The sequence below is a fragment of the Bos javanicus genome, chromosome 1 (genome assembly GCF_032452875.1).
Source record: "Bos javanicus breed banteng chromosome 1, ARS-OSU_banteng_1.0, whole genome shotgun sequence".
Lineage (NCBI taxonomy): Eukaryota > Metazoa > Chordata > Mammalia > Artiodactyla > Bovidae > Bos > Bos javanicus.
The window spans coordinates 1,349,180-1,375,146 of record NC_083868.1 but is presented as its reverse complement, the minus strand read 5'-3'; the positions used below and the strand labels follow the sequence as shown (position 1 = coordinate 1,375,146).

Sequence of the window (25,967 nt, the reverse complement as noted above, 5' to 3'; positions counted from 1 at the left end):
TTTACATTTTGAAAATTTGCTCTGAGGTTTAAAAAATTCCTGGTTGTTGTTATAAGAAAGCAAGTAGGAAGTATTATAGATGCACCACACTATATTTGATTGTGCCAAGGTCTTCCACTAGAACACAAAGTTAGAATATGGAGATAAGACACTTAGATATTTTCAAAATAAATTACTTAGTAATAAGAAATCTGGCATATTCATATGGAAAAACTTGTCAGGAGATTTTTCCAGGGCCAAGAAATTAAAAATAGAGAATGCCCTAGTGACAGTTACTTGTGAGCTTAGTTAACATCTTTTAGGATGGACCCATAAAATCTGGCCACTGTTTCATTAAACATCTGCAAACTGGAGAACTCCTTAGCCCTTAGTCATAGTTTCTGCTCAATGTCTTAAAGCTGGGCTCAGTTCCATCTGTGACTCTTTTCTTCAGGGCTGGGGTGAATGCTAGTCATCAAAGTCTGGAACATCATTGTATGAATATCCCCAGTAGCAGGGGTAAAATCCTGGCAGGAACACCAGGATGCCAATGATCAGGACAGGAAAGGCCCGGTCTGCTCCCTCTTTGCCGATACACCCTGCCAGCAGGAGGGAGCCTATAATAATGAGAAAGGCACCAATGAAAAACAGCACTGTAGCAAGCGCAATGGCCTTATATGGGATCTTTGGCGGGCTTTTCTTAAACTGAAGGTCAATGTAGCCATCATCTGTACAAGAGAGTCTTGAGTATTTCACTTTGCTACTGGGAATTCCAGTAGCCAGGTTGGTGTGAGACGGCATCATAACACACTGACTCAGCTGGAGAATCCCCATGGACAGAGGAGCCTGGCAGGCTACAGTCCGTAGGGCTGCAAAGAGTGCAACACGACTGAAGTTACGGAGCGTGAATACACTGCTTCACCCCAAGCACTGAAAGGAGCAATTTCACTTTCCAGGTTACTTCTTCACCAGAGTCCGGGTGAAGCAGGCTGCTTGCCGACAGCTTGCTCATGGTTTTTTAACATGCTGTTGAGGTTGGTCATAGCTTTTCTTCCAAGGAGCAAGTGTCTTTTGATTTCATGGCTGCAGTCACCATCGGCAGTGATTTTGGAGCCCAAAAGATAACGTCTGTCACTGTTTCCATTGTTTCCCCATCTATTTGTCGTGAAGTGATGGGACCAGACGCCATGGTCTTTGTTTTTTGAATGTTGAGTTTTAAGCCAGCTTTCTCACTCTCATCTTTCATTTTCATCAAGAGGCTCTTTAGTTCCTCTTCGCTTTCTGCCATAAGGGTGGTGTCATCTGCATATCTGGGGTTATTGATATTTCTCCTGACAATTTTGATTCCAGCTTGTGCTTCATCCAGCTTGGCACTTCAAATGATGTACTCAGCATATATAGTCTGCCTGCAATGCGGGAGACCTGGGTTCAATCCCTGGGTCTGGAAGATCCCTTGGAGAAGGGAATGGCAACCCACTCCAATATTCTTGGCTGGAGAATCCCATGGACAGAAGAGCACTGTGGGCCACAGTCTATGGCCCACAAACAGTTGTGGACAAACAGTCGGACACGACTGAGATACTAACACACACACTCTGCATGTAAGTTAAATAAGCAAGGTGACAATATACAGCCTTGATGTACTCCTTTCCAATCACCCATTATCACCACTGTCATTTAATATTATGCTGGAAGAATTATTCAATTCAATTAGATAAGAGGTACTAAAAGTGGAAAAGACAAAAAATTATCATTGATTGTATGATTGGAAAAATAAAAAGAATCAATTGCAAAGCTGTTAGAAACAGGAGGATAATTCAATAAGTTGAGTGGGCATGAGATAAATTCTAAAATAGTCAATATCTGAGAGTTTATGCTAACAGCAGTAACTTTGTAAATATAACAGAAGAAAAGGTTCTACTTACAATTGGAATCAAAAAAGATAAAACACCCATAAATAGAATGAATGTGGAAGATTCATACAGACAAAATCTTTGAAAAGAAAGACAAAAAGGAAGATTTGACTAAATGCAAATACTGCTTATCCTTAGAAAGACTGACGTGCAAAGATGACAATTCTTTTCTAATTCGTCTGTTGTTTTTGTTGTTCAGTCACTAAGTGGTGTCTGACTCTTGGCGACTCCATGAACTGCAGCATGTCAGACTTCCCTGTCGTTCACTACCTCCTGGAGTTTGCTCAAACTCATGTCCATCGAGTCGGTGATGCCAGCCAACCATCTCATCCTCTGTCATCCCCTTCTCTTCATGCCTTCAATCTTTCCCATCATCAGGGTCTTTTCTAATGAGTCGACTCTTCTGTAGATTTAGTATAATTCCAGCAAAATATCAATGGACATTTCTGGGTTTTTGTTGTTCTTGTTTTGTTTTCCAGAACTAAACTGAATGCCAAGTTTTCAGAGCCCTACTTCCTTTGTTAATGATCTTTTTCTTCTCTTTTCTTTTCCAATGATATATTTCATGTTTTCAGGCCCATCATTTTTTTCAGCGTCAATGAATGGAATTTCAGCTTTTTGGCCTGAAAAAAATCACAGCAAAATCTCAGCAAAATCTAAAGGAGCAAACGGTCCTTCTTCCCCTGCAGCTGGAGAGAACAGCAGAGAGCATCCCTCATCCTCAACACACATCCTTGCAGGGATCATTGCAACAAAGGAACAGACGAATCACCTGTATTCCCAAAGCTGCCTCTGTGCCCTGAGAAAAGTAAACTCGATTTCCCAAAGGCTATAATTCAAGCTGGTCATTTTACTTAACTTATGTCGACACTGGCAAAGATAAAAATGGATAACTGTTTCCTCAAAAGTGTCACTATAAGCATTGTTATCTTTCTTTGTTTGGATTTCCTCTTCTTCCACCTGAAGCATAAGATAAACAAATCCACTAAATTTCTTATGTAAACAAAGACTTTGAGAGGCTTGCTACATTCAAATTCACGCAGATAAGTTAAGGCTAAATTTTATACAGAAAATTGAGCATGCTAGCATAGCCAAGAATTTTCTAGTGGAAAAAAAGTAATGAAACATCCCTGCAATATGTTAAAGCATATTGTGGGCTTGCAAGCTAAGTCCCTTCAGTCATGTCCAACTCTTTGTGACCCCATGGACTATAGCCCGCCAGGCTCCTCCGTCCATGGGATTCTCCAGGCAAGAACACTGGAGTGGGTTGCCAGGCCCTTCTCCAGGGAATCTTCCTGACCCAGGGATCAAACCCACACGTCATATGTCTCCTGCATTGCAGGCGTGTTCTTTACCACGTCTGCTACCTGGGAAAACAAAACAAATTGTAAAACCACAGAAATTAAAAGTGCTTGATTCTAGCACATAAACAGGCAGACAGACAAGAGGAATAGAAGAAATTCCAGAAACAGACTCAAAAACTTTCAGGAAAAGAGTATAAAATAGAGAGGAAGTTTCAGACCAGTGGAGAAGAGATCAGTTATCTCATAAATGCTTGGGATAACTGGGTAAACATCTGGGAAAGAGTAAAATTGGATCTTTAGTATATCAAAATAAATTCCAGATGGAGTTAAATTATGATTTTTAAAAATAAAGCTATAAAAGAGCTGGAACAAACATGGGAGATTTATTTTTGTAATCCCAGATTGTGACAATCTTTCCAAACATGACACAAAAATCAAAATTCACAAAAGAAAAGACTGATAAATCCAACTACATAAGAACTGAAAATTTCTTTGTGGCTAAAAAAAAATACTATCAACCAAGTCAAGACAAAAAAGTAAATGATAAACTTGGGGGAAGCATTAGCAACATACAAGGTAATACATCAAACTTCTTAACATTTAAAAGGTTTCTAACATTAAAAACAGAGGTCAATAGTTCAACAGAAAGATGGTCAAAGGACACAGACAGCTATTCACAGAAAAAGAAATACAAAAAAAAAAGATTTAAAAATATACAAAGAAAAACAAATGCAAATGACTTAGTAGAAAAAATATACTCGTTCTTACTTATAATAATATCGATGCAAATTCAAATTATAAAGTGATCTCATTTACCTCTAGTAGAAGAGGAAAGGGCTTCCCAGGGGTTGCTGGTGGTAAAGAACCTGGCTGCCAATGCCAGGAGATGTAAGAGATGCAGGTTCAACCTCTGGATCAGGAAGATCCCTTGGAGGAGGGCATGGTAACCCACTCCAGTATTCTTGCCTTGAGAATCCCATGGACAAGGGAGCCTGGCAGCTCATAGTGTTGCAAAGAGTTGGACATAACTGAAGCAACTTAGCACACAGGAGAGTAAAAACCACTTGTAAAGTGGGTCTAGCCACAGTGTGTTCACTACAGTATACAAAACCGTCTGAATGGTGTCTGACTCCCAGTGACAGATCATAGAAGTCAGTTATTATTACTATCATTATTGAGGATAAAGGGTGCTATTCACATTTTATGACATAAATTTTATAAAATATAAATACAAAATTTTATAAACTTCTGACCACTCAGTTATCTTCCAGAAAGTTCGGGGGACTTAGGTGTGATTTGAGAGTATTTCCAGGACATATGTGCAGGTCTGGTCATTGCAAGCAAGAGACTGGGACCCATCTAAATGTCCATCAAGAGAGGAGGGGTAAAAATGGTATGGCCTGCGTTGTCGTACAGCAGAAACCAATGCAATACTGTAAAGCAATTTTCCCCCAATTAAAAATAAACTTAAAAAAAAGATGGTATGGAAATCCACACAATGGGGGATCCTAGTCAAGGAATGAGGCAGATGTTTATACATGAAACATCTTGATATGTAGGAAGAAAATAAGCAAGAGGCTGATTGGCATGCTGTTCACCATTTGTATATAAAAGCTGGATATTCTTGTATATGCAAAGAATATTTCTGAAAAGACCTAAGAATCCTGGTATTGTCCTCTAGGCAGTTTCTTTTTAAAATACTTTTTTTTTTTTCACTATGTTTCTATTACCGATTAAAAAGGCAAATCCATTTTTTAAGAGTGGAGAATTTTCAGTGAACATATTAACTCGTTACAGGGAAGCAGCCATTTCTGTGCTAAAGATGTTTGAAATACTAGCCTTCAAACATTTTAAAATCGAATGCCCTAGACGTCCATCTATGCCCTTGATTTCCATCTTCTTGTAGAAACATCCCACTGTGTAAGAGAAACAGCTTGCCTCACGGGAGGGAGACTCAGAAGAGGGATGAAAAGTCAGGTTGCCCTGACTTTATTGCAAAGGCCCTTTGAAATGCAGTAATTCATTCTCCCTCTGACTCGGCACCGTCAGTAACTGCTGATTCAGCAGTTCAGTGTCAGCTCTCCTGACCTGACCACCGCCAGCTCTCTCCAAGGGCACTCCAGGAGGCCCCTGAGGACTCTGGACTCAGGGGTTCTTGCGGGCCAGGGCTCCAGGGTACCCATGGATGCTCTGCCACCTTGTGCTGAGAGGCTGCTATAGCAACCAGACCATCCCCACAAAGTGAAAGTGAAGTCGCTCAGTCATGTCCGACTCTTTGTGACCCCGTGGACTGTAACCCACCAGGCCCCTCCATCCACGGGATTCTCCAGGCAAGAATACTGGAGTGGGTTACCATTTCCTTCTCCAGGGGATCTTCTCAACCCAGGGATTGAACCTAGGTCTCCTGCATTGCTGGCAGACGCTTTAACCTCTGAGCCACCAGGGAAGCCCACCGTCCAAAAAGGATTCTCTGGGTGGCAGGCCCGAGGGTTTTCAACAGAGGCCACTGATGAGACAGCCCTGTTCACTGTGGGGCCTGCTCCATGCTTTCTAGAACAATGGTTAGATATGTGAATTTTACACATGACGTGTACAAAAGCACTCAAAAAAATTGTGAAGTGCATAATTCAACAGTCACTGTGTGTGTGTCCTTAGCTGCTCCTTGAATTCACACATCCCTAACAGGGAGGGGGTCAGTCCTGCCAGCTCTGAAGGGGTTGTTTAACAGCTGAAACTTTGGAGTTTTCTTTTCTTTTTTTCCTTTTGTCCACAAATATCAGAAGGGCCACCATTTACTTTAGTAAAGCAGGCAAGAAGTTTCACCTAGTATATATCCAGCATGGAGCCTCTGACATCCAAGGAATAGTCCCCATGTGGAGAAAGCAATGGCACCCCACTCCAGTACTCTTGTCTGGAAAATCCCATGGATGGAGGAGCCTGCTAGGCTGCAGTCCATGGGGTCGCGAAGAGTCAGACACAACTGAGCGACTTCACTTCCACTTTTCACTTTCATGCATTGGAGAAGGAAATGGCAACCCATTCCAGTGTTCTTGCCTGGAGAATCCCGGAGACGGGGGAGCCTGGTGGGCTGCCGTCTATGGGGTCGCACAGAGTTGGACGTGACTGAAGCCACTTAGCAGCAGCAGCAGCAGCAGTCCCCATGGGTCAGTTTACATTTTAGCCCCAAATAATCAATCTTCCCTCCAATTCCCTGTGTCAGGCAGCCTGTGTGAGGATTGACAGGGCAATCGCCTTCCAAGAAGAGACAGGGTACTCTTTCTGGTTGCTGGCTGCTGCGTGCTGTTAATACCTTCTTGTTTTCTCAGTCTCTTTTCCCATTTTCACCTTTTTCAGTTCTTCCACACCTGCTTAACCACTTCTTCCCATTAATTTCTCTGCCAAAACAAACAGTAGGGTTTCTCTTTTCCTGATTGGACCCTGACTGATCAGACACAAATAAGTGATAAGGCCCATGGTGGAGGAAGGAAAATATGCAGTGATAACATCACTGGACAAAAATCACACCTGGGTTTATAGTAGCACCTTTCAGCTGGTGAAAACAGGTGATACTGACACATGCTGAGAGTTTTTTATGTCCTAGGGCTGCCGTCTACGGGGTTGCACAGAGTCGGACACAACTGAAGTGACTTAGCAGCAGCAGCAGCAGCAGCAGGCACTGTCTACACCCATGGCCTCGAATCACTGTGAAAGTGCAAAGTGAAAGTGTTAGTTGCTCAGTCGTGTCTGACTGTTTTCGACCCCATGGACTGTAGCTCACCAGGCTCTTCTGTCCATGGGATTCTCCAGGCAAGAATGGGTAGCCATTCCCTTCTCCAGGGGATCTACCCGACCTAGGGGTCAAACCTGAATCTCCTGCATTGCAGGCAGATTCTTTACCATCTGAGCCACCAGGGAAGCCCAGAATCACTACAGTGGATTGAGTAAAATGCATGTCTACCCAGAATCTCAAAATATGCCCTTATTTTGCAATCGGGTCATTACAGGTGTAATTAAGGTAAGGAACTAAATGAGATCATCTTGGAAGAAGGTGGTGCCCTTATAGGAGGAGGGGTGGGTACACACAGAGCAGAAGGCCAAGTGAGAGAGAGACAGAGGCTGGAGTGGTGTGACCACAAGCCAAGGACGCACCAGAACTGCAGGAGGCAGGAACGGTCCTCCCCGAGAGCCCCAGAGGGAGCAGGGCCCTGCCAACACCAGATTTTGGATTCTGGACTCTAGAACCATGAGGGGATACATTTATGTTGTTTCAAGATGCAATTCTGTGGCCATTGTTCATGGCAGCCACAGGAAGTTACATGACGGTTCCCTGAATTCTCCCAGAAAAGCTATCTTTAAAAAGCAGTGAGGGGGACTCCCCTGGCTGTCCAGTGGCTAAGACTCTGTGCTTCTACTGCAGGGGCTGTGGGTTCAGTCCCTGGTCAGGGGACTAAGGTCCTGCATGCTTTGCAGTGCAGACAAAAACATAAAAAATTAATTAATTTGCAAACAACTGTCTAATTGGAAAAGGCCCTGATGTGGGGAAAGATTGAGGGCAGGAGGAGAAGGGGACGACAGAGGATGAGAAGGTTGGATGGCATCATTGACACAAGTTTGACCGTTTGGACATGAGTTTGAGTGAACTCCGGGAGCTAGTGAAGGACAGGGAAGCCTGGCATGCTGCCGTCCATGGGGTCGCAAAGAGTTGGACATGGCGGAGCGACTGAACAACAACAAAGTTTTAAAAATCAGTCAGGAGACCTGGGTTCCTTCCTATGGATCTCCTGGCTTGTCCCCAAAGAAGCCACATTCTCCATTCTTCATGCTTCCTTAAGGTCTTTCATCGCCAGGTTACCCCAGAGCTCTTCTCATCCTGGGGGAAGCCCCCTGCCCCGCCCCGGGGTGAGCCCAGCCCCCAGACCCGGCCTCCTCGCACTCCCTCCCAGTTTGTACTCTGAGAGGAGCTGCTTCTGGGGACTGTCGGGAGTGAGAGGATAATGCCCAGTGAGGGTAGCGGGGTGGGCGAGCAGTGCGGGGTCCTAGACAAGCAGCCACTTTCCCCGTCCCCCTCCCTCACCGTGAGAGTTTCTGAACCAGTCACCTGGGTGACTGGCACCCACATTTGCTCTGCATCTTTATCGAAGACCAGCGGCCACAGGCCTGGACCATTAAAAGGCCTTAGGTCTGGATGAGAGGTGGTTCCAAAGGGCTGGAAAAGACGTGATGTGATTGTGGGAGAGGAGGAGTGGGTGAAGTTCTAGCACCAAGGAAGGGAGAAGTGGGTCTTAGCGGCTTCTCAGGATTCTGGGTCCCCAGGCCCCTGCTCGGAAAGCCCTTCCAGAGGCTGGCTTCTGTCTCTCTCCCTCTTGTTTCATAATAATGACCACGGTGGGCCCGTCCCGCTGGACTTGACAAGTGAGTGGACATCTAGCTTCCTGCAGATGTCTAAAAGCCCACCTGGAGGACCTCAGCGGGCCCCAAGCTGGCCCCCAACCTGGCCCCCAACCTGGCTCCCGGGATCCCGGTGCGTTGAGAAATTCTCAAGGCGTCCACCAGGGGGCAGACACACCCAGAGCGCCCTCCTCCACGGCCCGCAGACAAAACCCAGCATTTCTGGAAATAACTGGGATACCTGTGGCCTTAAGTAGACACAACCAAGGAAACAGAGGGCCCAGTGACTCTAACTCCCTGACTCCTTTTGGTATTTGCATTTAGATTTGTATATCCAAGGAATCAGTTAAAGAATTTACCAGTTTACCCATTATTAATCCATCCTTCACTTTCGGTACGTTTCTTCTCTTCTCAAATCCTCATAGCCTTTGGTTACCTCCCTTAATCTGACTTAGTATTTACGTCTCATTTTTTTTTTTTCCAGCATTTGTGCGCCCAGAGCGAACCCATCTACTGATGTGGATTTAAGACCTGGCGTCCCCCGGGAGAGAGTCACAGCCATTAACCTGTTCTCCACACAGCCTTGCCTGGAGATTCAAAGACTGTGGAATCCATAACAATTTTCTCTGCCTGTCAGCTTCTAATTCTTGTGATGGCTGCTATCGAATTACTATAGTATCCTCAGGGGAGGCTGAAGTTCAAAGCCAGTGCAAAGATAATATTTCAAGTCATATTATCAGAATTTGCAATTGCCTTCTTTGGGGCTCAGTCTGCTTTTTTTTTTTTTTTTTTTTTAATGTCCCAACCCACATGCTGGACTATATTCTGTCTTGTCTAAGCAGACCTTTAGGTATACTGTACAGATGGTATTGGGGTTATTTTTGAGAGTAAATTGTCTCATATTACCAAATGATATCTCATAAAGAAATGATAGAGTAGAGTTAGTGTATATAAAAGAATAAAGTCAGAGGCCCCTCTTTCCTTCCCCACCTCACAGGCTCCTAGGAGCCCTTGACTGGTCAGCGAGGGCAGAAGTTAAGAAAGCACACACCTCCTGCTGGCCTTGGTGTGTCCTTGAACCTCGCTGAGGCTCGGTTTCCCCAGCATGGAAGTGAGAGCTGTGGTCCAGTTAAGCCCCAGGGAGCTTGTTCTCCGAAGCCGACTGTCCAGTGAACCACACGTCATACCTAATGTGGGGCCATTTGCCCAGCCAGACTGGGTGCCCCCTGCAGAGGTGAGATGCCCTGCCATTCTTTGAATTGGCTAGTGCAGCCCAGCTCACGGTCAGTCCTCAGTCCTGTAGGAGGCTCACAAGCCTGAATTGTCTGCTCATAGAGTGGGTCCACTTCTTCAGGGCGAATTCCACAACTGGTTCCGAGTCTACAGAGCAAAGCTGGAGATCATGCCCTCTTCTATACAGAAGAGTGGAGAGGAAATGGCCACCCACTCCAGTATGCTTTCCTGGAGAATCCCACGGACAGAGGAACCTGGCAGGTTACAGTCCATGGGGTCACAAGAGTCGGACATGACTTAGTGACTAAACCACCACCATATACCAAAGAGAGTGAGGGTCCTGGCATCCGAATGGGAGGTGTCAGTGAAGACAGCTCGATGCAGTGTCCCTCATCATGGGGACCGGGCTCTGAGGGTCCATGGCCAGGACCACGCCTCGTCAGCTGCCGCCAGTGATCCTGCCTGCCTCTGCCACCCAGGCGGGCAGCCCTGCAGAGGCAGGATAGTCTCCTTGACTCAGCTTTCTATCAAGTGTGCTGTGAGGCTGGCCTGGGGCTATTCTTGCTCCTCAAAGCAGAGGTTGTACGTCAGCGGGTCTTTGAGCAGAATCAGTTCAAGGGCACATTTTGTTCGGCCTACACATTTTTTTAAAAAAATTGAATTAGTTGCCAACCTTTAAAAATCAGGAGATTTCAAATAGTATCCAGATTTCCAACTTCTCTTAAAAACCAGCTAGTCCACCAAGACTCTGCCCAAAACTCATACACAAAGCTATAATTCAAAAAGACCCATTCACCCCTGTGTTCATAACAGCTCTATTCACAAGAGCCAAGACATGGAAACAAGCTAAATGTCTACCAACAAATGAACAGATAAAGATTTGGTACATATATACAATGGAACACTACTCAATCACTAAAAAGAAATTAAGCGGCATTCTTTCATTCCATGTAGCAACACGGAGGTACCCAAAGATTATCATACTAAATGAAGTCAGGAAGAGAAAGACAAATACTCTGTGATATCACTTATTATATGAAATCTAAAAATGAAACTAATGAAGTTTTTTACAAAACGGAAGCAGACTCACAGATGTAGACATCAGAGTTGTGGTTTTCAAGGGGCAAGGAGGGTGGGAGAGGGATGGACTGGGAGTTTGGGGTTAGCAGAGGCAAACTCTTATATATAGAATGGATAAGCAACAAGGCCCTACTATAGATGCAGGGAGCTATATTCAACATCCTGGGATAAACCATAATGGAAAACAACATGTGAACGAATGTCTGTGCTGTGCTGCGTTTAGTCGCTCAGTCGTGTCCAATTCTTTGCAACCGCATGGACTACAGCCCACCAGGCTTCCCTGTCCATGGGATTCTCCAGGCCAGAAACTGGAGTGGGTTGCCATGCCCTTCTCCAGGGGATCTTCCCAACCCAGGGATTGAACCCAGGTCTCCTGCATTGCAGGCGGATTCTTTACCAGCTGAGCTACCAGGGAAGTCCAAAAGAATGTCTATATGTATGTATGTATGTATGTATGTATATATATATATATATATAAACACTGAATCACTTTGCTGTACAACAAAATTAACACAACATTATAAATCAACTACAATAAGAAAAGAAAGAGAGAGAGACTCTGCCTGAATTTCTGGCTGGCTGAGAATACCTGGGACCCAGTGACAGCCTCAACCCTCCCTTCAAAGGAGTCTTCCACCTGGGACTTTACTCCTTTGCTTTCTCGCTGTAGGATCAGGGGTGTCGATGGGAATTTATCCATAGGCAATCACACTTCCTTATTCCAGAGCCCCTGAGCTGCCTGGGCAGAGACCCCCAAGAACCCACATTGACTTTTTAAAAAGTATCAGAATGCTATTAACAGAACACACACCACAGATCATGCTAAAAGACTCTAATTTTTTTAAAAGATGTTGTTATCACAAAACACCTGTTGTCCTATCCAATGGACACATCAACTATTGCATATGAAACACTGAGATTCTGGTTTTAAAGAGCTCAGAACAGTGCCTGGCTCATAGTTAGCACTCCATGCATGTTAAAGCAAAATTTTAAATTTGGTAACAAGCATTTGAACACGGTGTGGCTTATAAGAGGTTTGATGGACATGGGGAAGTGAGTTAAACGCCTGGTCCTTCAAGGACGGGGAGGACTATAGCTCATGGGGTAGGAATCCTGCCTTAAATGGGGCAGGAATCTCAGTTGGGGAACGTGAACCGGTGATAAACAACTATTCTGTGTGCCTGGAATCCCCGAGTCTGCCTGCCGCTGAGGGTCACATTGTGGACCACGTGCGCTCTGGGTCCCTCTCCAAACCTGCACACTCAGCCTGCTTTCCTGCACTAGGGGTCATCTGTGTCTGTCACAGCAGGGCGGTCACATGGGGCTGGAGATACCAGCCATCACAGGTGGGCTTCCAGCAGCCCAAGAACCCCAAGATGGTGGGTAAAAATGTGTCTGTGTGCAACTTGGCGGGGGGGTGGGGAGGGGGGTGATCATGGTTTTCATTAGATTTTCAAAGTACTCTGATGCAAATAACCACTCCTCTTGGAGACTAGTAACCTTGCCAGGCTTCCGCCTCAGAGATGCTCCGTCAGGAACCCCACCTTCAAGCTCACGAAGAAATCACTGTCTATTACATGAAGCAAGGACTGGGTACCAATGGTCTATCTGAGGATGACCTGCAATCCTTGGGTATTGCTTCGAATTTATACTATGTGCATTTATTTATTTTTATTATAACATAAATATTTATATTATTTTTATTATTTTATATGCAGGTTTCTAACAAGTATGTTTTCTGTAAGGATTCCATCCTCTTTATGCCCAGGCAGGCAAGTATTCAGGACGGGGCAGGTGACCCAGGACCTCTGGGGAAGAAGGCTGAGACCAAGGGTGTATGTCCTGTGAATTTCTCAGCTAGGCTCATGAGTATCTTTCTGCTGCCATGAGCAAGTCCCTGGTACCATCTGCCCCTACCCCTGAATTCCTTCCCTATCCTCCAGTTGGGAGGGAAGTGTCCAAGGGAATCTCTGTCTTGTGAAGAGCCAAGAGGAACACGCTATCCCGAGCTGGGGTGGCTGCTGGAACAAACTAACCCCACCTAAGGGGCTTCAATCAGTACAAACCCCTTGTTTTTGCAGTTCTGGAAGCCTGAAGTGTGAAAGCACAGTGTCTAGGGGCCACGTTTACCCTAAAAGCTGTCTGGGAGAGTCCTTCCATGCCCAGGTTCTGGGCATGACCCTCAGTCCTTGGCTGTCCTTGGTTTGCTGCTGCATCACCCAGTCTCTGCTTGAATTTCCCTCTTCTTATAAGGACATCAAAAACTTCCCTGGTGGCTCAGAGGGGAAAGCATCTGCTTACGATGCAGGAGACCCAGGTTCAATCTCTGGGTTGGGAAGATCTCCTGGAGAAGGAAATGGCAACCCACTCCAGTTCTCTTGCCTGGAAAATCCCATGGACGGAGGAGCCTGGTAGGCTACAGTCCATGGTGTTGCAAAGAGTCAGACATGACTGAGTGACTTCATTTCATTTCACTTTATAAGGCATCAGCCATATTGGATTAGGGTCCACCTGGTGGCTCTGCAGTAAAGAATCCGCCTCCCAATGCAGAGAGAAGGGTGCAATCCCTGGGTTGAGGAAGATTCTATAGAGAAAATAGCAACCCACTCAAGTATTCTTGCCTGGCAAAGCTCATGGACAGAGGAGCCTGGAAGGCTATAGTCTGTGAGGGTTGCAAAGCCATACATGACTTAGTGATGAAACAACAATGACCGTACCTTCCTTGATCACATCTGCAAAGGCCTTATTTCTAGGTACGGTCTCATTCACAGGTGCAGGGGTTATGACTTGAAGGTGTCTTTGGAGGGGGGAGGGGGACACAATTCAACTGTGGTGGGCACATCATCTCAAAAGGCCCTGCCACCCCAGTCCCCTGGGTTGCCCCCTGCCCACACCCACACCTTCCCCCCGGTCTTTTTTTTTTTATTTCTTTATTTGGCTTCTCTGGGTCTTAGCTGTGGCATGTGGGATCTAGTTGCCTGACCAGGGAGTGAACTCCAGCCCCCTACCTTGGGAATGCAGAGTCTTAGCCACTGGATGACCAGGGAAGTCCCTCCCAGGGATCTTGAGGTGGTGGGTGCCACCATCCCTCCTACCATGATACCTGAGAACCTTCCACCTTGGTACACATTCTGAAGTGGGATTATTTTTTTTTACTGCATCTCAATCCTGCAGCACTGAGATTGAGTTACGTGAGTAGGAAATGTGTGTGTGTGTGTGTGTCCTTATGTATCTGTGTGTGTTTCTGTGTGCATGTGTGTGCCTGTGGGTGTGAGCCTGTGTCTGTGTGTTTTGGAAGGGGGTTGTGTGTGTGTAGGATGGTCATAAGGGAGGAGTGGGAAGCAGGAAAGCATAGAGAGGATGGAGCCTCTGTAGTGAGGGTACAAGTAAAAAGGGAAAAGGATGTCCTGTAACAAGGGGGAAAGCATGCTTGTGACAAATATGGAAATGTTATGCCTTTGGTCTCAGTTCCATAAGAAAGGTGTGTTCATCAGGATGTTGATTCTGTTACTTGTGTGTGCATGCTAAGTTGCTTCAGTCATATCCCACTCTTTGCCATGGACTGTAGCCCACCAGGTTGCTCTGTCCATGGAATTTTCCAGGTAAGAATACTGTAGTGGATTTCCATGCCCTTCTTCAGGGGATCTTCCCAACCCAGGGACTAAACCTGCATCTCCTGAGGCTCCTGCACTGCAGGCAGATTCTTTACCACTGAACCACTAGGGAAGCTCATTCTGTTACTTTAACAGAAACCAAAATGACAGTGGCTAAGGAAGATCAGAGTTGGTTTCCCATTCTTGTGAAGTTTGAGCTGGTGATTGACCAGACCCTGGCCCATGCCATTGCCCAGGGACCCAGACTCCTGTTGCTCTGCCATCTGTGAAAACACAGTCCTTTTCCAGACTCAAAGCTGGCTCACCACCTCATCCATGTCCCAGCCAGTGGTAAAGGAGAAAGGGGGCTGGGAGACATATCCTTTCCTTTTCAAGGCTCACCGGGAAACTGCACTCATCACTCCCCCTTCTGCTGGCCAGAATTTCATACACATGACCTTGCTAGCTGCAAGGGAGTCAGGGAAATATGGCTTTTATTCTCAGAGGCCATGATTGCAGGGATTTTGCTGCAATTAACAAGGCAGTCACGGATACTGGGGAATGACTGACAATCTATTATAGAAGGAATGTGATTTTAGAAATATAGTGACATTAAATCACCCTTTCACCCCTTATGATAGACAAAAACCCCAATTATACTCATACAATAAAGAAAAAAGGAACATGTGATTAGAAAAATCAGCTCATCAGGGAGGCTCTGTCCAGTTTTGACTGGTCCTGGGGTCAGGACGACCGCTTCATCTCGGGAAGGTATGCACTGGGTCGCTCCACAGCCAGCTGGTTCTCAATGACGTAACATGCCCTGCAGCTCTCCAGAATCCGGGCCTGAAAGTACGCCTTGTCCTGCTCCTGCCAAGTGTCGGACTCAATGTACACGTTGTATGGGTCATGGGAGTGCTCCAGTTTCTTGGAGCGGATGTAACTCAGCATGATGCCCAGGGTGAAGAAGCCGAAAAAGCCGAGGACCATGAGGATGTAGAGGGCTGCCAGCTTGCCGTCCTCATGGCCCGGGAACCTGCGGGCCAGCCCAGTCGTGTTGCTGCCCTGTTGAACCGTCCCCTGCCATAACTTGGTCAGCACAGGTGTCACGGCTGTGGCGTTAGACAGGATCATCCTGAGAGTCAGGTTTCACTCCGGGAGGGTAAACTTCCCAGGAAAACTGTCTTAAAGAAAAGTGCAACCTGAAATCACAAAATATGGACTGGCCCCAAACCCACCACCCCAGCCACCACCACCACACACACACCACACAGATTTTTTAAAAATCCCAGTGACGGCGTACCCTAACCACACTCATCTGTTATGGGATGTGCCACCTGGGATCTGCACAGTGCCCTCTCTTGATGGGTCAAATGATTAATTGATTCACGTTTATTTCTATTCACCATTTCCAGCCCCTGTCACTGCAGGTGATCAGCAGGAAGAGCTCCTTGAATGCACATATTTTGTGATAGGTGTATCTTTTAGTTTATGTGCTATGGACCAAACTGTGTCCCCCTCAATTCATATGTTCAAGCTGCAACCCCTAATGTGGCTGGAGGTAGGGTCTTTAGGAGCTAATTAAGGTTGTGCATGTATGCTCAGTCGCTCAGTTGTGTCCAACTCTTTGCAACCCCATGGACTACAGCTGGCCAGGCACCTCTGTCCATGAAATTTTCCAAGCAAGAATACTGGAGCGGGTTGCCATTTCCCACTCCAGGGGATTGTCCCAACCCAGGGGTCAAACTTGCGTCTCCTGGGTTTCTTGCATTGGCAGGTGGAATCTTTACCACTGAAGCACCTAGGTATGGTCCTGAAGGTAAGGCCCTAATCTGACAAGGCAGTGGCCTTGTAAAGAAGAGAAAGAGAGACCCTTGGCCTGGGTTCCTGTCTGGCACTGCGACTTTTCCAAACTTCCCAGGTGATCCTACTTGGTAGCCGTGATTGAGAACCCTAACCCTTAGGAAACTGACCAATCAGTGTATTGTGCTCCCTGAATACCTGGAAGAACTTTCTAAGAAGAGAAATAGAAATTTCATAGCATAATTTTCTAATCTTGTTTGCTTTTCAGATTTTCTTTTTCAGTCTTGTGCATCCATCATACAACCTGAACAGGAGTTTTGGAGAAAAATTCCTAAGTCATCACCGTGACCTAGCTGCCCCCATCTGAACTCACGCTGGCATCTCTGCTGAGCCTGTCAGAACTTGGTGGCAAACCAGAAAAGCCAAGTGAATTAACTGCCTTTCAAATAACAATGCTGTTATTTTTAACGAAAAGTCTCTTCTGACTTTACACTTATTGTATCACTTTTGCTAAATGCATTCTGTGCCCCCAAGGCTTGCCTGCTGAGTCTCATGGTGTGTTTGCATAATGAGTCACACGATGAGCTTGGCAACATCCTCTAATAATCAGCACGGTACAAATGACACAGAACCTAATCTGCACGACTGCTGGGGGCTGTGGCCCATTCCCTAAGTTCACATCCATTATAATGCCAAAGCACTGCCTGGTGGCCACAGTTAAGACTGCTGGACTCCAGTGGATTTGGAGACCAGCTGATTCAACGACCTTAACTTTATAGAAAACTGGGCTGGATAGAGGTGAGCTGACTTGCTTGAAGTCATGTCTCCTATTAAAAATGCACCCATAAACTTTAATCTTTTAGCCATGGACTCACATTTTATTAGCACAGAAAAGGGAGTTATCCGGATCTTGCAGAGAGACGGTGGATCTGTATTTAGGCTCAAAGAAACTGAGAAGCCAGACACTTGTATCAGATAAAACTGGGTCTACCCAAGTGGGGACTGGCTTCTGATCTAAATAGGCAACAGATGAACCCTCTCCTGGACCAGGGAGAACCACAGCTTTTTGTATCTCGCTCAGGGAATATGGGGCTGGAGGAGGCAGAAGCAGCAGGAACCAGGAAGCAGGAAGCAGGAACCAACTCCAAACACAACCAGCTTGATGCTCAGCTTGTGCTGAACATTTTCAAACTGGCCTTATTGGGCCCAGAAAGAGGGGAGGGTTGGTTCCAGAAGTTTCTGCTTCTGCTTGGGTTTGAGACCTTTCATAGGGTCTCACTACCCCTAATCAAGGTTTGTTGTTCAGTTGCTAAGTCATGTCCAACTCTTTGAGACCCCATGGACTACAGCATGTCAGCCTTCCCTGCCCATCACCATCTCCTGAAGTTTGCCCAAAGTCATGTCCATCGTGTCGGTGATGCCATCCAACATCCGATCTTGTCACCCCCTTCTCCTCCTGCCTTCAATCTTTCCCAGCATCAGGGTCTTTTCCAATGAGTCAGCTCTTCTCATTAGGTGGCCAAAGTATTGGAGCTTCAGTTTCAGCATCAGTCCTTCCAATGAATATTTAGGGTTGATTTCCTTTAGGATGGACTGGCTGGATCTCCTTGCTGTCCAGTTAAGGTTAGTGCAATTTTTTTTTTTTCAAAGCTTAGTCCCAGGGCTTCTGGTCCACTGACTCACTCAGGATTCATGACTGTGGGCTGCTGGGATGAGCTGAACAGTTGCAAATGGAGACCAAGCAGGCCTCCGGCACTGCCCCCCTGTAGCAGGGGGAAGCGGGGGCAGCAAGTGATGTCACTGTATTCCCAGCACAGGCCTCACCTTCTGCATTTTTCCCTGGAGTTCCGGCTCTGTCACATATCAGCACTGATAACAGGCTTTTAGAGCAGTTTTCCCAGCACTGCACCTCTCACCCTTTCCTACGCGTTTACTGAAAGGGCTTTTGTGGCTGACTCCAAGCTCTCTGCTGAAAGGGCCAGATTCTGGGGTGGAGTCCAGGAAGGAGGAAGGTCAGGGATACAAATTCCAGCCCTGGCTCAGTTCTAGTGAAACCAGGAGGCTCCCGGGGACCATAGCGGTGGGATGGGGGTGACATTCCCGTCACGCTTGACAGCATTCCCTAAGCCTTTCCTAGAAAGAGCAACCAGTTTTGAAATCAATATTATTTGCTTCAGGAAGCAGAACTAGGGACAAACAATTATGGATAAGCTTCATTTGGGTGAACAGGATCTTACTGAGTCAAGAATTCGGTGAGAAATTTCCAATTTTCCTTGGAAGTAACTGTCAACTGTTTTCATCTTTATCACAACACTATGTTCAAGGAGATCAAACCAGTCCATCCTAAAGGAAATCAACCCTGCATATTCATTGGAAGGACTGATGCTGAAACTGAGGCTCCAATACTCTCGCCACTTGATGCGAAGAGCTGACTCATTGGAAAAGACCCTGATGCTGGGAAAGATTGAGGCCGGGAGGAGAAGAGGGTGGCAAAGGATGAGATGGTTAGATGGCATCACCAACTCAATGAACATGAATTTGAGCAAATTCCAGGAGATAGTGAAGGACAGAGAAGCCTGGCATTCTGGAGTCTATAGGGGTCACAAAGAGTCAGACATGACTGGGTGGCTGAACACGGAATGTCCAAATTGCCTCTCGGCAGCAAAGAAGCCAACAGGGGCTCAGACCCTTCCAGGCAGTCAGCTGGCTTTGTTTTGGGCTTTTTACCTCCTTCCCTCGCATAGTCTCAAAAAATCAGGATGAAACCTGTACAGAGGCATGACATCCGACTGCCCTCAAAGATTGGAAAAGGACTCCCTGCTGGCTCTTGAGTCTGGTCGTAGGACCAAGAGCTTCTCAGACCTCTCTGCGGGTTACAGAGAGGAACTCTGAGGTGTGAAGGGTGGAGATGGGAACCAGGGAGCTGATGAGAGGGACGGGGTCAAACTCTGTGTGTGAAAAAGACGAGCCTTTTGGCATGGAGAATGGAAGGGCATTCTCTGGGAGGACACATGAAGTCACAGAGAAGGAAGAATCTCACCTGCAGCAAATTAAATGAACTCGGGGAGCCCCAGTTTCCTCATCTAAAAACTGAGGTTAATGGGATTCTCCCTGACTGTACTACAGGGTTTAAAGGAGGCATGGAATGAGCCCACAGCTTTCCTGTCTTTTACTTTCGCTGGTTTCTCTGCAAAAAAGGTGAGACCCCCGTGTTTGATTGTCAAAATTCCATGAGTCCACCATAAGCGCATGTCTGAGCCAACTGGTGAAGCCCCTTTAAGAAGTCCCCTCCTCTACTCTGGGCCCTTACAGTGCTCTGTCTCTACTGCCCAGATTCTAAGTTGTGTTGCAATCCTTTGTAGACATTTCTGTGCATTTCCAGGGGGCTCAGTAAGGTCAGAGACTGTCTTGTTCACCTTGACCTCACTCACATCTCCAGAATGACTCAGTAAGGGTTTGCTGAATTAAATAGGAAAGTGCAATCAACTACGACATGAATGTGAAGAGCAAATAATCAATAAAGTAGAATTCACACTGGAAGGAGCTTAGTGGGTAACCCAATGAAAACCTCTTTCAATGTAGTCTGTTCTTATGTAATAAAATTTAAATTATTTTTATGTATAGTTAGTTAGCATTATTTATTTTATATATTAAACTTGATGTTAATATAGTTGTATCTTATATTATATATAGCATGCATTATATATAATATTAATATAGCTTTATATATATATATATATGCAACTCTTCTTTTCCTAAAAAGGTTTAAGACCATCAGTAATTGTCAATACAGCAAAATTTTTACTCCTCCCTTCCATTTCCCGTAACTTACTCTGCCTTTTTCCATAGCACTTATCAACTGCACTCAGTATAGTTTTCTGGTTTCTTGTGTTCATTGTTTATCATTTGTCTTCCCTATCTTTGGAGGGCTTTGGAGGGCCAGGATCTTTGCCTGTCTTGTTCCCATGTACCCCAAAGACTAGAACAATGTCTGGCATACGGCAGGAACAGAGTAAATATTCACAGATGCAGGCATGCATGTGTGAATACCTGCGTAAGTAAATGTCACATTCAACTCCCAGAAAGCCCCAAACACACAGAAACTGTCTCACCAGCTCTGCCTTCAGAGACTTGAGATGACAAAAGCGAGTCCCTTAGAGGTCTTCACGGTGTACTTTATTTTCAAAACAATCCACTTCCTAAGAACCTATCAAAAGCCAGAGATAACCTGAATATTCTGGAAACCAAGGTTGACTTCATCAGACCCAACCTCAGCTCATCTCTGATGGGCAGCATGAAACAGACCAGAGCAAGCCGAAGGGTTTTGCACCCCGGTTAGAAGCCCATAGATCAGAGTCCACTGCACCTGCTGGCAATTTATTGATCACATGATTTAAAGCAGTGGCCGACCACAGCAAAGTTCCCCATCATCCTGACCATAAGTAACAGCTGTGGTTATTGACAAGCCCTTCCTTTATGGAGCTGGAAGCTCTTTATTAACCTGAAAGGGGACTCAAACGGTCAGTTCAGGTACAGCAGTCTAAAAAAATCGAGGATGGAGCTTGGGAGTGATGGGGATTGGGTGGGTGGGTTAGCACCTGATAGCCTGGGCACATAACAGGTGACTGGTACCAGGTCAACTTTCTTCTAAAAGTTCCAGGCTTCCCCCACTTAAAATCAAGATCAGATATCAGTAATGTTCTCCGTGTCCCATGCCTTTTCCCTGGGGACATGCCAAGGCCCAAGAACTTTTCTGGTCCCCCAAAAGGAAAAAGTCCCCTTTGAGGCCGGTGTGTATGCGTCTTGCCTGATCTGGAGGTCTCTGAACCCAAGCGGGGGCTAAGATCGTGGGCGGTTTTAGTTTTCTTTGGATGTCTTTAAGTATTTCCCCAACTTTCTACAGGAACGACTGTCATTTAATAACAACGGGGGAAAGTTGTTATTTGACCCTGAGATGATTTTTCTCTGCATGCGTTCTAGAAGTGAAGAGGACAGAGGGGAAGAAGGCATGAGCCAGGGTCATCTACTCTGCCTTCCAAGGGGGTCGCTGTGCCCCCTGCCTGGGGCACCCGCAGCAGCCCAGAGGGGCTGAGACCCTGTGCCTGGACTCTCCCCTCAGGGTCGCCCGATTTAGGGCATCGCGCGCCGCCAGGCGAGAAACCGGGAGGCACGAGCCCTTGACTTACCGGGTCTGGGGCGCGGAGAGAGCCGGGTGCGCAGCGGGGTCCGCGCAGGACGAGCGCAGGGCACAGAAAACCGCGCGGCAGGCAGCGCGCTCGGCCAGGGAGCGCGTGGCGGGGCGGGCGGGGCCTTCGGAGTCACAGGGCGCCCCGCCCCATCCCCCGAGCGTCCCGGCCAAGCCCGCGGCCCCCAGGACACCTCGGTCCAGCCCCGGGGTCACCCCGATTCTCCTCACCCTGCGTTTAGCCCCAGCAAATGCTCTGGCACTCGGAGTAGGCGCAGAGTCCGCCGAGAGTTTGTATTAGAACTGCCAGCCAGCAGGACACCAGACGGCTAGACCTTCCTGGGGGTGGGAGGTTGGGGGTGGAGTTGGCAAACAAGAAACCGCAGTGGCCAAGAGAAGTCAGTCCCAGAGACCCCCCCTACTCTCGGCCAGGCACTCACTAAACTCCTTTGCAAACAGCTCCAAACAATCACTTCAAGGACGCTTTTCAAAACTCCAGCTGACCCTTGTTAACTGTACCCAGTCAGTTCACTCAGTCGTGTCTGACTCTTTGCGACCCCATGGACTACAGCACGCTAAGCCTCCCTGTCCATCACAAACTCCCCAGAGCCTACTCAAACTCATGTCCATCGAGTCGGTGATGCCATCCAACCATCTCATCCACTGTCATCCCCTTCTCCTCCTGCCTTCAATCTTTCCCAGCATCAGGGTCTTTTCCAAGGAGTCAGCTCTTCACATGAGGTGGCCAAAGTACTGGAGTTTCAGCTTTAGCATCATTCCTTCCAAAGAAATCCCAGGGCTGATCTCCTTCCAAAGAAATCCCAGGGCTGATCTCCTTCAGAATGGACTGGTTGGATCTCCTTGCAGTCCAAGGGACTCTCAAGAGTCTTCTCCAACACCACAGTTCAAAAGCATCAGTTGAAACCCACTAGTGGCCATGCACCTATTCAGCAAGCTTTTATTGAGCACCCACTGACCAGATGTCCTGGCCTGAGTTCGGGGTGCATCTGTGGATCAGACAGATGGGAGGAGGGCAGTGTAGGAGGGTGCACAGGTGTGACTGGAGCCATCCATGCCTTGGCAGCCCAGACCCAAAGTTCCTGAGGTGGTGGGCAACAGACTTTAGGGCCATCAGGGGCAAAAACTAAGCCATGGCCCCAGTAACCTCCAGGCAAATCTTCCAGCAGCTGCCCACTAGCCTGGAGGTGGTGGGGGAGACCAGCTTGAGAGGGGCAGTTCCTAAATAACAGTCCCTTGAAAGTGCTAGGGAACAAGGTCCAGGCTTGCAGTCTGCAGGCAGGAAGCAGAGAAATTTGATTCTTGACCTAGAGATACAAGACATTTTCTCCTGCGCCTAAAGCCTTCAGGGATGCCAGTCACTTCTTGTGCCTCCACCTGGGAATTCTCTTGGGGAGGACCCCATTGAAGGCTCTGGTAAGTGGTCCAATGGGTGTGGCACCTTAGGATGCAGCCCAGTGGGTACAAGTGAAGCTGGCACTACCCTGCACCATGGTTGCTAGTCTAAACCCATACAGCCACTCTGGAAAGTCCTCAAGGGTCCATGGCCTTGATGTGCACTTATATTGTGTGAAATCTATTCTATGGTGGGAATCTGAATTGTAGAATAGCTTTATGCTTAGAAAAGTTCTTTGCAGCTTTACTTTAAATAACTAAAATCTAAGTGTCTCAAAATAGAAAAGTGGTTGCATTATGGTAGGTATTTTAGAATGTTATCCTACACACTGGAATATTGTATGTGGTCATTAGCATAATACTTACAAATAGCTGGTAACAACGTGGGGGACAATGTTTACAAATAGTTTGTACTGTTAAGTGAAAAATGCAAACCCTAAATGGTACATTGAGCCCATCTTTGCATGAAATGTTCCTTTGGTATCTCCAGTTTTCTTAAAGAAATCTCTAGTCTTTCCCATTCTATTGTTTTCCTTTGTTTCTTTGCATTGTTCATTCAAGAAGGTTTTCTTATTTCTCCTTGATATTTCAGCTGGCCATATCTCTCTATTTTTTCTTTGCCTTTCACTTGTCTTCGTAGCTGTTTGTGAGGTCTCATCACAAATCCATTTTGCCTTCTTGAATTTCTTTTTCTATGAATGCTTTGGTCACCACCTCCTGTATAGTGTTACAAACCTCCGTCCATAGTCCTTCAGGTGCTCAGTCTACCAGATATAGTCCCTTGAATCTATTCATCACCTCCATGGTATAACCATAAAGGATTTGGTTTAGGTCATACCTGAATGGTCTAGTCGTTTTCCCTACTTTCTTTGCATTATTTCAAAAGACTGTAAGATAGCATACCACAATTATCTGCTACTGATGGCTTCCATTGGATTCATTTTCATATTTATACCATTCTGTATTTTCCTTTCCTTTTTTTTTGTAGCAACTATACTCTTTAATATTTAGGAAAAAAACATAAACTATATCTGAAAATTCCCTAGATTCTACTCCCTCAAGGTCATGCTGTATGTATGTAGTATTTTTTTTTTTTGCTTACCTTTTCACAAAGAACTCCATACCAAGAAGGAAAAAAATGGATCATTGAAGCAAAACTCTTTGTCCTCTTGAACTTACATGCTCCCCTTTTCAGTAATAACCTGGGGACCAGGTAAGCATGCATGGATGGAGCACCCCAGAACATCTACAGAGACCCCTCCTTGTCAGGGATTGGGGCGATGTCTCAACCTTTGACAGTATTATCAGCAATAAAGTAATTCCTCACACATGGGATGGAATAAGAGAGAGAAATAAGAACATCCCCACTCAGGACCCTGTGCTTGCTTCCACTGCAGGGAGCCCAAGTTCAATTCCTGGTGGAGGATCTAAGATCCTGCATGCTGAGAGTCGTGGGAAAAAAAATATTGCCATTCACAGAATACCTTTTTGAAGACACTTCCAAACATACAAATATAGAGTCTGCACAGTAGCTGGGTGATGGGTGAGTTCTCTCTGCTGCACAGTAGCCTCCGCTGTGTGTGGAGGCAAGCGCAGAGTTCTAATGAATGCTGACGTCCTTATTTCTCACTCCGATTCTCTCCATCCCACCTGTGATGAGTCATTTTCTTGCTGGTGATGCTGTTGCTGTCATTTCCTGCTTGTAATGATAAAACATGATTACGGATGAGAAAGAGTGTCTTTTGTCGCCTTTGGCGAACTTGAAGTGGCTTCTTTTCTTTCCTTCTTCTTTTACGCTCTCATTTTTGCCTCTTCCCATTTAACAGGTGTGACTGGCCTTAAACAATCTTAACAACAGAGCTGCAGAGTCCTTGAGTCATTTCGTTATTTTTTTTCCTCTGGCTCTTCACCTCCTCCCTTCTTCTTGGTCTCAGGAAGAAGGTCTACAGACTTGAGCCTTCTCCTTTCAGTGGGTTTATTCCTCTTCTTCCTGCATTCCACCTCAATGCAGAGGACATCCGAGGCCAGAGCTCCGGCCACTTCTCATTCTTTCTGAGCAAGATCACAGCTTGGAGAGCCTGGTCACATTCCCAACACTTTCCACACACTGCCACCCTCACCAGAGAGGACCGTCTTCGTTGGAACTCACCCTGGATACACATATGGAGCCTGGCATCATGCAGACAGCTCTGTTCCCCCTGGCTGCAGTCCCATGGGCATCCAGATGCCCCGGCATTAACCTGGGGACATTCCCTCCCCTGAGGCCCCCTTCCTTCTTGCTTTTTGACCCTTCCCCCAGGGCTGCTACTATCCCCAGGTGCAGCTCTCACCTCTCAATAAGAACGCCTGGAAAGCCAGCAACTTTTCTTGAGCAGCTGCAGGGCACAACCTGGGTGCTGCATTGTGCTGAAATTGTAATACTTCCTCCCCCCAAGAAGGACAAGGAGGAGGAGGAGGACATTGAAGTCCCTCTCCTGCCTCTGGTGACAGGTGGGGAGATGCAGAATGGTGGAAGAGAGCCTGGTGATGCCGTCTGGGACCTGACACCACTCCCCCCCACCCACCCAGAGCTGCTCCAGCCATGTCAGCATCCCTCACAGATGAGTGAACCTGTTCGTGTCTCCTCTGCGGGCCACTAGACGCTCACATCTTATCTGTCCCTCTTCCTGTAGCCGACATCTCCCATCTGATTCATCTGGTCACAGGAGGCCAGCTTCAGTTTTCCCCTGGGGTTCCTCTTTGGGAGTCCTGCCCATAAGATGCATCTTTCCCAATGGCAGCATTTTCCTAACACCCTCTCAAGGGATGCTCCTGGTCCAAAAAGAAACCATCCCCAGCCTGCTTGGGGCCTACAGGCCATTGCAGCTCCCCAACCTCATTTCCCACATCTCTGCTCCTCTGAGCTCCTGGAGCAGCAGACGTGGGCCCCTCTGTGCATGGCCCATCTTTTCCCCTGCCTCACACCCTTCCTCGGGTTCAGCCCTCTGCTTCCAGCTTCCCAAACCACAGGTCGATGATCATCCTCCAACTGGGGTTCAGGACTTGGTCAAATCCCAGATCTTCTGCAAAGGCCTTA

The 25,967-nt window shown here is 46.6% G+C and overlaps 2 protein-coding genes across 5 annotated transcripts; both read right to left on the bottom strand.

Moving 5' to 3' along the window:
• Positions 1 to 447: 447 nt before the first annotated feature.
• LOC133254971 (transmembrane protein 230-like) lies at positions 448 to 780 on the bottom strand. Its single transcript, XM_061429464.1, has one exon. The coding sequence runs from the start codon at positions 778 to 780 to the stop codon at positions 448 to 450; it is 333 nt and encodes a 110-aa protein (XP_061285448.1).
• Positions 781 to 14,967: 14,187 nt separating this feature from the next.
• KCNE1 (potassium voltage-gated channel subfamily E regulatory subunit 1) lies at positions 14,968 to 21,766 on the bottom strand. 4 transcript variants are annotated; one of them, XM_061394800.1, is made up of 3 exons: positions 21,480 to 21,765; positions 20,406 to 20,500; positions 14,968 to 15,674 (listed from the first exon to the last, which is right to left on the bottom strand). In XM_061394800.1, the coding sequence occupies exon 3, from the start codon at positions 15,622 to 15,624 to the stop codon at positions 15,235 to 15,237; it is 390 nt and encodes a 129-aa protein (XP_061250784.1). In that variant the 5' UTR covers positions 15,625 to 15,674; positions 20,406 to 20,500; positions 21,480 to 21,765; the 3' UTR covers positions 14,968 to 15,234. The 4 variants fall into 4 exon arrangements, with proteins under 4 accessions (XP_061250784.1, XP_061251596.1, XP_061252307.1 ...); XM_061395612.1 differs by having other exon boundaries at positions 14,968 to 15,670; XM_061396323.1 differs by lacking the exon at positions 20,406 to 20,500 and having other exon boundaries at positions 21,480 to 21,766.
• Between the last annotated feature and the right edge of the window lie 4,201 nt (positions 21,767 to 25,967).

Coding starts and splice junctions, on each gene's coding strand:
- LOC133254971 (XM_061429464.1), bottom strand. CDS start 780: ATGCCGTCTCACACCAACCTGGCTACTGGAATTCCCAGTAGCAAAGTG.
- KCNE1 (XM_061396323.1), bottom strand. CDS start 15,624: ATGATCCTGTCTAACGCCACAGCCGTGACACCTGTGCTGACCAAGTTA.